General features: G+C 32.2%; 1 protein-coding gene across 3 annotated transcripts in view; it reads left to right on the top strand.

The window, feature by feature from the left end:
* Window positions 1–12,133, top strand: part of LOC115880042 (phenoloxidase-activating factor 2-like) — a 36,366-nt gene that overhangs the window by 13,187 nt on the left and 11,046 nt on the right. For all 3 annotated transcript variants that reach the window (XM_030897160.1, XM_030897159.1, XM_030897158.1), the window contains 2 exons: window positions 5,713–6,007; window positions 11,210–11,440. In XM_030897160.1, the coding sequence (XP_030753020.1) occupies window positions 5,715–6,007; window positions 11,210–11,440 (524 nt within the window). In that variant the 5' untranslated portion in view covers window positions 5,713–5,714. The remainder of the gene's footprint in view (window positions 1–5,712; window positions 6,008–11,209; window positions 11,441–12,133) is intronic.

Below are 12,133 nucleotides of genomic sequence, written 5' to 3'. Positions count from 1 at the left end.
CTACTGGTGGATTATATATCTTATAGATAGGGTACGAACATAGTGGAGGCAGGTTTCTGCTTTCCGGCAACCGGCGCCGTCTCTGGGGACCTATTCTTGACCACTCGCATCACCAAATATCGCTCGCATCTCGCATCTCTTAAAAAGCCATATAACAATACACAGATGCGTAACTTTGCGTATATGCATCACGTGTATTGTATATGGCTATTTCGGAGATGCGAGATTCCGAAGTAGATAATTAAGAGGAAATTTACCTGATTAACTAACCTAACCTAACCAAACCATATTCAAACGCCGCGCCCGCCTCGCCGGGGCCGCACATAGGTGTATTTGGTTTATAAACCTGGCCAAAAGTGATATTTTTTATTTTCATTTTATTATCTTAACTGAATACAAATCTATAAATATAAATGTAAGCACGTTTATTAGTTATTAGCTTTTTTAAGTCGTAAGTTGACTATCAAATAAATAATATATTTCAGTTAAAAGTATGAATTATCTTGAGTGTATTCTGAATATTTCTAAGATTATAAAAATAGTGGAATTGTTTGTAGTGCTTTTTTTGCAAATTGTTCATAATAACTGTCATGATGGATACAGAGCCAGCTTTGTTTGTTGGCTCTGTTCTGTTTTATGCCATATTTTTATTTTGAAACGTTTCCTTCTATTCTATTTTTTTATAATGTTTTATATTTAAAAAATCAGTGGCATTTTTATAAGGTGTAAGACTATTCGGCAATATTCCGCATGGAAATTAGTATCCGTTCAATGCTTAAAGTCTCCAGCATTGGAATATGCACAAAAATCTTGCCAATATTTGCCACTGCCAAAAAAAACATTGATTTAAATAGATTCTTAAAGGAAATAGTCTTTACCCTATTAACACCCATCCTCGCTCAAATATCGTCTATAATATACAAATTACTTTCTTGTTCTAGCATCCTCATCCAATTGCTTGGTTTTGCACAGAATGGCCCTATTTGATCGGTGGAAAGGGTTTCAGAGTAGAGGAAAAAATATTGTGTAGGAAAAACAAAATGGGGTTCCATATTAGCAACCTCTCCTCTAATTAATAATTAATATTACTAGCAAAAAAGCAAAAAAATCATAAAACATAATTTTGGCCAACTTTTAGTTCTTAATACCCCCTGTGCGCCGTCGGCGCGTGCAAAAGCAGAAATAAATAAATTTTCGTTCCGGTAAAAGCGAGAACGCCGATGAACGCTGGTTGACGGTGCCTGCCTGCTTTCACTGTGAACTAGCCGATTTGATAACACGCTTTAATTTTTCAAGGTTATAAGCGCGAGGCGGCGCGGCGCGGCGCTACTATGTAACCATATACAGGGTGTCCCAGAAATAAGTGCAAGTATTTTAACTTAACTGGTAGTATAGTTCAACCCCAGAAACACGCCTATGAGGTTTTTTTCTAAATAATTTTTTTTTGAAAATTCAGAATTTTTTGAAAATATTTTTGGAATTTTTTTGTAATTTTTTTTAGTTTTTATTTAAAAAAAATAATTTCTTGATAATATGGCAACATAGGTAGTAGATTAAATTTACAAGAAAGAAAATCCAGAAAAGATCCAGTGGTTCTCAAACAAATCTCGTCGTTTTATTGACTACAATAAAACGACGGAAAGCAGCATATTTTGGTCATATTTTTCGAAATAACAATTATAGTTTCCTACAGCTGATCGTTGAGGGAAAGATTGAAGGACGACGAGGCATCGGGCGTAAACGGTTTTCCTGGTTGCGGAATTTGCGCCAGTGGTTTAATATAGGAGAGGCCAGTGCAATTATCCGTTTGGCTCAAGACAGGGAGGAATTCCAATTGATGGTCGCCAACCTCCGATGAGGAGAAGGCACATGAAGAAGAAGGTTCTCAAAATTTTAGCAAAAACTATTTTTTTTTGCAAATTTTCAAAGTAAAATAACTCCATTATTTTGGACTTATTTGAAAAACGATAAAGAGAAAATATGTTTCTTTTATCGAGATCTACCACCCTTTAAAATACTTGCACTTATTTCTGGGATACCCTGTTTATAACAATACACGTGATGCGTATACGCAAAGTTGCGAACGATGTCAAGAATAGGTGCCCAGATTGGCGCTGACTACCAGTAAGCGGCAAACCTGCTTGCACTGTGTTCGCACACATACAGTAATTTCAACAAATGATATAAAAAACTAGTTTTTTTACGTAAAACAGGTGCTCTTCGTTTATTTCGAAAAGGTGAACGGTTTTCAAGATATTTGCGTTTAAAGATTACGATGCATCGATTTTAGTATTAGTGAAATGATACAATGTAAAGAAATTTTAAATAAATTAATCTCCTGATTTGTTAATGCTAAAATCAATGCATCGGAACTTTAAACGAAAAATATTTTGAAAACCGTTCATCGGGTATCGAACTAAACAAAGAGCACCTTTTTTACATAAAAAAAATCCTAACTTTAACATATACTATTATACACTATTTTTTGACGCCCTGTACAGGGTGGCGCCTCCCATACGCCGCGGAAGGTCCGAGGTGAACTGTAGTTTATATCAAAATGAAATTTTGGCAGCATATGTAGGTTAACTTAAAGCATTTTATAAACATATATAGACTTATACAGGGTGTCCCCAAAAGAAAGTTACACATCAAAGTTGTGTTTTTTCTAATGGAACGCCCTATATATTAATAGATTTTCGTTGGTGAGTTTTATTAGAGAAGCATATACCTAAAATCTAAGGATTTTGACATATTTCACATTTTGCAAAAATGAAGAGTAAATTTTAAATTTCGATAACAACTATCTAAATTTTAGTTGACATTGTATAGCCTGATATTTAATTACAGTAACCATTGTATATTAAACCAAATTGAAATTTGACCTGAAAAGTTATACAGGGTGAGGCAAAATTAATATGGAACATTAGGCACATTTAAAAGCAACTTACTCTTTTATTTTAAATGGAACACCCAGTATATTTTTACGGTGTTCAACGGGGATTTATATATCTTCAAAATATTATTAACACAGATAACATATAATTTATTATGTTATCTGTGTTTTTTAATTATTTAAAGTTAACATATAATTAATATATAATAATTATAATATATTATAATATAATAATTATAATATATTAAATTAACATATAATTTATTATGTTATCTGATTATGTTATCTGTGTTATTAAGGTTGCCTAACCTAACTTAACCTAACCTAACCCCCCAGACAAAGATTTACCCAAAGATTTACCCAGATATTTTAATTTTTTATTATTTTGCGTCCGTAAATCTTTATTATTTGAAAAAATCTAGGTGGCTGTGTGATATGCCTTTTGTTAATTTAACAAGAATTAAAGATTGTAGAGTAAAATATTCAAGAGTAATAAAAAGATACGTTTAAAACATATTTTAATTACAGAATTAAAACTAGATATAAACCTATAATTATGCGACAAAAATTAGCTAGATGAAATCAAATGCTCAAAATGCTTCCTTCCCTGTTAACTGCATAAAATGATGTCTTTTCAAAAGGACTTTTCATTTTAAAACGCATAGTGGATTTCTACCTCGAAAAACAGCTACAATAATTTCTCTCATGTTGTCGACACTAGTTGGTCGAGTTTTGTAAACACTGTCTTTAACACATCCCCATAAAAAACTAGACTAGATAAAATGGAGAAAACTAGACTAGATAAAAAAAGGAGCATTTAAGTATTCTATTAATTGGTGAATGCACACTGCATTCACCAACTAATATAATCATATCAATTCTGTTTGATGTAATTTAATTTATTTAATCATCATAAAGGTTTATAAAAGATGAAATATCTGAGAATTTTTTTTGTTTTAACTGACACAAAATGATAACTAGTTGTTAAGTTGGACTAATTAGACAGCTATGTTGAAGTAATGTTAGACCATATTCCAGCCATCTAGATTTTATCAAATAATAAAGATCTACTCAGATCAAATCATGTAAATGAAAATATCTAGGAAAATCTTTGTTTGAGGGGTAGGCAACCTTGATAGTGTTTCGAAGAGACATGAATTCTCCATTGAATATCAGAATAATATACTGGGTGTTCCATTTAAAATAAAAAAGCAACATGCTTTTATGCATGCTGCTAATGTTCAATATTAATTTTGTCTCTACCTGTATAACTTTTTGGATCAAGTTTTAATTTGATTTAAAGTACCATAGTTAATTTAACTACATATTAGGCTATACCGGGTAAATTCTAATTTAGGTAGATTTTATTGTAACTTACAAATTGTTCTTTATTTCTAGAAAATGTTACATATCTCAAAAACCTTACATTTTAGTCATATACTTCTCTGATAAAACTTACTTTTATTTTTCTCCCAGAATCCGAAAATCGATTAATGTATAGAGTGTTCCGTTACAAAAAACACAACTTTGACATGTAACTTTTTTTGGGGACACCCTGTAGAACTCTTTTTATTTTTTAAAAGTGCTCTGAATTAACCTACATATGCTCACAACATTTCATTTCTATACAAACTGTCGTTCTCCTTGGAGCCTCCACGGCGTATTTTGGGCTCCACCCTGTATATGGTTAAAAAATAACTATATGTATACATACCTAAATACATTAAATGCATATTTTGTTATTATAACAATTATGGTCTAATTTATATCTATCAATTAAATTAATTATATGTATGTAGTATATTATTCTAAAATCAATGCCAACAAATTAATTATATACTTTGTTATTTATGCGATAGAGAATTCTGATCAGAGAATTTGTTGATAATATTCCTATTTCAAGGAATTGTTAAGAATAGATACATATTTTATAATGATTTGTTTGTTTTTTATACCGAACGAATAATAATTAAACGTATGTAGTTATATGTAAATGTTCTAATTAAATGTTTTTAATGGCTGATGTTGTTTATAGTAATTTGTTTCCAGAGAAAATATTTATTATTCGTTTTTACATTATCCCTTACATTTTTCAATAGAATGTGTTTTTAGAGTTTACAATAGTCTTTCAATAGTGGCCCATCCCAATAACATTTTTATTTTTTTTTTTGAGATAAAAAAACGAGATTTGGTATGTTACTATATGATATAAATCTGGCTTGATTGACGCATTCAATTATTTTCGGTCACTTCCTGTTTCATCGGAAATAACAACAACTGTTGATTTTTCCTCGGTATTTTTTAATTTATTTGATAGAAAATGATATAATGTATGAATGTCAAAAGTTGACATATCATGGTCATCATAGATACGTCAACTTTTGACATTTTCAACTAAAAAAAATTGTATTTTAAATTTTATTTTAAAGTGCCATGGCTGTGTTATAACCACTAATTTTTAATCAAGTGGTCTTGGATAAATATATTTGATCGTCTAATGTTTTTTGTGTCTTTCTGGTTGGTTAAAAGATGACCAAATCCTATTTTTGTAGGCTTGGAATACACGAAAAATTTGTTATGTAATTATTCTAAAAACGTTAAGAAGTATAATTTGTTTTAATTTTTATCTAAAAAAACAGTTATAGAGACGAGCCACTTTTGAAAAACACCCGGTATAACTAATCTCGTAAAATTAATAATAAAAGTAAGTTAAGTTAATAATGTAACATTTTGTAGCGAGACTAGCGAGACTATTCGGATAATTAAGTATTGTATAGCATAAATAAAAACTTATTTTTAATTTAGTTTTACTGTTTCAGCAATGAAGCTATTATCACTACTAATCTTCACAGTAGGAATCGTTTATGGTCAGGACGATTTAGAAAAGGCGATAAGTGACATTTATGGAGATTCCAAGAACGTTTCAAGAAATCCATTTGAAAATTTAGTAGAAGTGACATCTCCGCCGCCTGGAAGCATAACAGCTTTGGAAAGATGCGGAGAAGGTAGCGACGAAGGCATTCATATGTGCGTGGAATATTTTAGATGCGATGGAGTTACGAAAATGATTATAAAAGAAGGACGAACAGATGGTTTTGGTCTCATCGATATCAGGTAATTATCGTATGTAGAATGTTTAAGAGGGGTGTTAATCACCGCGATCTTACAGATCTATTGTGTGTTCCCCTTTCTTGAGTTAGAATTCATCATACAGTCTCAGGGCTTTGACAAAAGCCAGTATCTGAGAGGGCACACAGAGGCCAGCTCTCCATCTCCGACATCAGTCGTACCAAAGTTTATGGAACGAAAGGTTGACTCGCTGCACTCAGTGATAAGGCTTCTAGTGTTTCGTCATTTTCCTAACAGAATCTGCATTCGCCGTTGTTTCACTTCGCTCAGCTTCAATCTACTGAGGTGTTCGTTAAGACAAGGAAGATCTTTGACAGTTATCGTATAGTTCGATTTAAAATGATCGTGATTTACGTTTTTTTAAATAGTCCATCGATTAAATTAAATTAGATTTTTTGAAGTGGCTATTACTCTGTTCTACTGTGAGCTTTACAGATCTCTACTACAAAACCTCTTATAGTCGGCCACTTTAATCTTTTCAGATCTATTGTGGTCTTCTTTTGATGTTTTGGTTATTTCCAGTCGTATCCTTTTGAAAAAGTGTAAGAACTTGGAGACAGACCCTTTTATAGAGCTCTTTGACAATCGCTTATTATTGCAATTAGTAGAAAGAATCCCCATTTGCTATCAAGCTATCGCACTGACATAGACTGTGCTCTGGCGTTTCATCTTCTGATTGGTAAAACTGCACATGATTTTGTTGTTGGTCGTCAATCCCATCATCTCTAAATGCCTCTTAAGCTTACAATGCTCTGTTAGTACAACCACTATAGTTTTGGCAGTTTTCTGTCTTTGCTTATCAGGAATTCCGATTTCGCCTGCCTTTGGCTTGGTGAAAATTTCCACCATTTAAGATAGTTATTAATCAGTCTTAGCACCACCGCAGAAGGAGTTTGGACGTATGAATGACATTAATGAGCCTTGTTTAGCCATTTGATTTGCTTTTTAATTGCCTTTGTGTCCTTCGTGTCCCGATACCCAGGCTAACGCAATATTGCTACACTCCATCAATATATTTAGGGCACGCACACATGCATCTATGGAACATTTGGATTTATTTGTTCTTTCTGTCAGTTTCAATTTTTTCTTCAGCTTCTTTATATTTTCCATGTAAATAATGATGTTTTCGTTGCAGTATTGAAGCTTAGGACAAGTTTATGGATTATCAGTATGCCCATGCAGGCTTTGTTATATTGGACTTTAATATCTTGACGTGCTAAGTCATGTTTTATGTTATCCCAGCCGGGCTTCAAGTGGCTCATTCATTCAAAATTATATAAATACAGTTTATTTCCTTCATTAGGGGGAAACTCTTTTTCTTAAAGTTGTTGCTGCCTTAAATGCCGTAGAAAATTGAATAAAGATACCAACGTTTAACGGTATCTTTATTCAATTTTCTGAGTTTTTTTTCTTTATGAAATGCAATAAATGTTTTTTTTCAGTCTGTGTTTGAAGACTCTGCTTTCATTAATGATGGGTGGGTGGACGATGTTTTGTGCCTGTTATTTTTTTCAACCACTCTGCCAACGTATGCATTCTGTTTTAGACCCTTCTTGTTTTAAAAGCTCCTCGTCATTATTAAGTCATGGCTTCGGCAACATTAAAGAGTGCCAAACAACAAAGTTTTAAGCAAAACAAAGTTAAAAATAGCTCAAACTAGCCCATTATCATTCACATAATTTTACGTGTGTGTAATGCGACTTATTTCGGCGAGATCAAGATATACAACCAAAACAATGTCAACGAACATCAAAAAATCTATCAACAATAGATAACCAGAAATCTTGTATTGCCAAACATGTATGGAGCAATCAGCTCTGAATACTGTACACAGTGGTCAGAAGATGGTTACGAAAGACGTTTCCTTTCATAAGCTTTTCTGTGACTGAAAAGCCCGATACTTGATGTTATCTTTCTTCCTCACTCCAGACATTCAAAAATCTCATTACTTTGTTGTCTCTTTACTTTTTGGTTATCATTGTTAACTGGGTTAACTTACAATTCTTTTCCATTGCCTTCTATTGTGCAGCTGCGTCTTCCCACTGATTTTACCTGTAAGTTTTCGTGGAAAATATCCTTGTACCTTTTGAGTCATTCACCCGGTTTCCTCTTACCGTCTACAAGCTTACCGTAAAGAACAGATTTTGGTTGGCTTTGGTTTCTTGCATCCTTGCATACGTGACCAGCCCATCTTAAGCGGGATGTAACCAGGTTTTTTAAGACTGACTATTACATGACTAACGTTCTTGTAGCCAGGTTTTTCAAGGACTGATACGTTTGAGACATGGTGGAACCATTTGATTCTTAAGAGTTCTCCAAGGTTTCTCTGTTGCAACTTTGTTGTTGTTGTTTAATACGTTCATGTGCCGGCGCGGCGGTACCAGGTTTCGCTTCCATCATGGTGGGGATGCTTCCATATAAATCAAATACGTTTTAATAAAATATACGGAGAGTACCGCTTAAATTCCTGTCCCGATGTTGAAGGATGGCTATAGAATGTCAATGCATTTCCTACATAAGTCTATCCTTGTTCGGGAGGAGGTTTTCTGCGCTTGCTCGATCTGTAAGCACTTTGATTGGACAGTTCCAAATCATATGATATGTTTTGTTTTGGTTTTATTTATTTTAAGTTGAGGTTAAAGACGTTCTAATGATTGAATTAAATCTTTCGAAAAATTGGAAGTTTTTGTTAAATATTCTGAAATCAAATAAGTTTGATAATGTAACATTATGCGCATATTTATCAATTGAGATATTTTAATCGTATCCAACATGTTATGGCAAAACACTTTTTCAACCAAAAGTTTTCAGATATCTTCGATTTAGTTATTTTCGAATGTTTATTTTGTTTATATCTATTACAAACTCAAGGAGCAACAGTTTTTTACAAGTAGTGTTAATTTTGATGCTGGTGCAATACTTCTACTCGTTAAAATAAGTTTATTATAAATATTACAGACATTTAAAAAAATAGGCTATGGAATAGGTATATAAAAATTATTTTATATCTGTCTCACAATGGGGGGCTCCTAGTAGCGTAATAGGTATCTGCAGTGCGATTCTGTAAACATTTCCCTGTCTAGTGACTCATCAATCGTATACAAATAGCATAGGCTCGATAGGAAATTTCTTGCTACAGAGCTTACAGAATCCCATTGCTGATTTCTAAAATTCTTTTTCTAGATAGGCTTCCGCATCGTAAAAACTCCTATTTTATGGTATGTAATTAGTATTCTGAAGGTATTAAAATATTTTAATATCAATATAGTTTTTTCACTGAAACTCGAGTTAAATCTTAATATACATTATTCATATTGTCGTTTTAGAGATTGTGCTTTTATACTTACTATTATGAAAATTTACTGAATAAAATATATAGTTGCAATCCTTTTACTGAACTCCTTAATTTCTTGTTTTATGAGGGGATAATTTTTGCTTATTTAGGTACTAATTTTAATCAGACCATTTTTTAATGAACTCATTTATATTTATATCATATCGTTCTAAGTAGACTTTGTTGTGTTAGACAATTATTATTAAATAAAACGAATGAAAAAAAGTGACAGGTACGATATTTTTTTTTTAAATTCAAAAAATAATTTAGTAAAACCACAATTATTAAGAAATTGTCTTAAAAACTTCGTAGTACAAATTGCATATCTATTTCACTTTTTTTAAAATTCAAAAAATAATTTAGTAAAACCTCAATTAAGGAACTGTCTTAAGAACTTAGTATTACAAATTGCATATCTATTTCACTCGACTTAAAAATTGCAGCAAAACAAAGTATAACAGTACATTTTTTACTGTCTATTGTTTCTTTTACTGCCCATGTATTTATGATCAATAATCAACATCAGTCCTGGTTTAAAATGAAACAAAAGTAATTCTTTATTATTAACATATTTTTTATTAAACAAATATAACTAAAAGTATGTACATATTAAGTTTATACAAAAAATATAATTATTTACATTGTTGCATTGTAAATACTCTTTTATATTATGAAAAATAAACAATAATAATTTACAATAAGACAGTTTGTGTGTAACTGTGTAAGCATTATAATTAGCCTTATGTAGTCTCTATTTTTAGTCTTTACATTATAATGTCTTTTTTATTTTAAAATAGTAAGACTAAATATAATGCATTTAACAATTATTGATTTTTGAATAAAATTAGTTTAGTATATTTTTGTCTTATATTAACATCCCTTTCATTTCTGAATTTGCTTTCATGATACAAACGAACATCGAGAAAAATTTCTATTATTAATTTGGTTAGTTGGCTTCTACCACACAAGAAGCAGTAGCCCATTCCCATTGTTCTATTAATTAAACTACGGCAAAAGTCTTTAAAACTAATTCACAAAATTGTCAATAAACGCACAAAGATTAAAATACAAACGAAAACACAGTACACGTGGAAAACAGAAAGTTAGAGAAAATTCTAATGGCGACTGCCCAAGTCCAAACTGAAAACAAAATCCAGGCCGACGACGCGTCCAAAAATAAATCGATAACCCATCTCGACACCATTCGGCTAATAGAAAAGTAGCATTTCGGCGCATGTGCATTACATCCATCTACTGAACAAGGATGGACTTATGTCAAACTCGATCTTCTGTCCTTCAATTCTGGGACATAAATTCTCTCATTGCTCTTATGGGGAGGCCGCAGTATATTTTAATTAAAACGTATTTGATATAAATTGTTCGGTATACTGCTTAGTTTAGCCGTTGTTTAGTTTTTGTGTTGTCATGATTGAAGAAAACTCTGTCTTTTAATTTAAGCTGAAATAATTAATAGGGAGCGGTACTAGTAGGAAATTCAAGTGGGAGACTATATTCAGGCACACAACAAATCCAAACACTTTAGTTGACCCAGGCTGAATTAACATTAAAAATACATATAAAGGCCTTTCATCAGCGGTCTGAAGGAGATGCTGCATGAATTCTTGATAAGTTTCGTGGAAAGAGCTCATTTATCATAATTTCTCCTACTAGTATTTAAGGATTTGTCCTGGTGATATTGGTTTATACTAGATATCGACTATTATAGTGGTAAACTTTACTAGATACCTACAAGTTGAATTATAATATATAATAAAATATTAACATTTAGAACAATGTTATTTCAAGAACATATTTTATTTCATGTTAACAATGTTCTTATTGAAAATTTTCAGATTTGGCCAAAACTCTTGCGATCACCCTTTGGACGTTTGTTGTGGAATTCCGAGAGACCCTGGAACAAGAGAACCATCAGTTTCTCCAAGTCCTCCGCCTGTGAATCCCTCAACAGCTTCCACTACATCCACAACAAGCGCTCCACCTACTCCAGTTACGCCAAGACCCAGTTCGGTACAGTGTGGAATACGTAACAACAATGGGATCGATTTTAAGATTACAGGAGACAAGTAAGTATAGTAGTGATGTTGATTTTCGTTACTTTTGACTACTCGTTACTAATCGTTACTCGAGTACTAAGTAATCATTTCAAATATTCGTTGCTTTGATTACTATGATTACTTTTTTCTGATTTTGGTACTGCTGTCAATTTTGTCAACTGCTGTGTGTCTAATTTCACATGCTTAAGGGACATATTTTGAGAAATAGATTCTTAGTACCCACGTTTTTCATTTTACGTAACCTAAGGAACTTCTACGCAAAATTTCATACTTCTAAAACCTATTTTAACAAATTTTTAAGACAACTTTCACTCCTAATTTCACCCTCTTAGGAGGTGAGTTTCCAAAAAATCACTTTCGCCACTTAAGAAACCTCTATACAAAAAATCATACCCCTAGGATTCATTTTAAAAAAATATATACAAAATTTCACCACCAGTTTTACCCCCTTATTTATGTGTGAATTTCCAGAAATCGTTCCTCAGTGCTCAATTATGTCAGCCAAGAAACCTCTCTGCAAAATGTCATGCTTTTAGAAACGATTTTAACAAATTTTTGTACAGACTATCGTCCCTAACTTTACCCTCGTATGGGATAATTTTCCAAAAATCAAGTATCCACTTCCGTCACTTAAGAATCTCTGCGCAAAATTTTATACTCCTACGACAAATTTAAAAAAAATCTACAAACTTCCACCCCTTG

The sequence above is a fragment of the Sitophilus oryzae genome, unplaced genomic scaffold, assembly GCF_002938485.1.
Source record: "Sitophilus oryzae breed Bouriz unplaced genomic scaffold, Soryzae_2.0 scaffold_1614_pilon_pilon, whole genome shotgun sequence".
Lineage (NCBI taxonomy): Eukaryota > Metazoa > Arthropoda > Insecta > Coleoptera > Curculionidae > Sitophilus > Sitophilus oryzae.
Note: the sequence above shows the minus strand (reverse complement) of the source record. Positions and strands in the feature narration are given on the sequence as shown.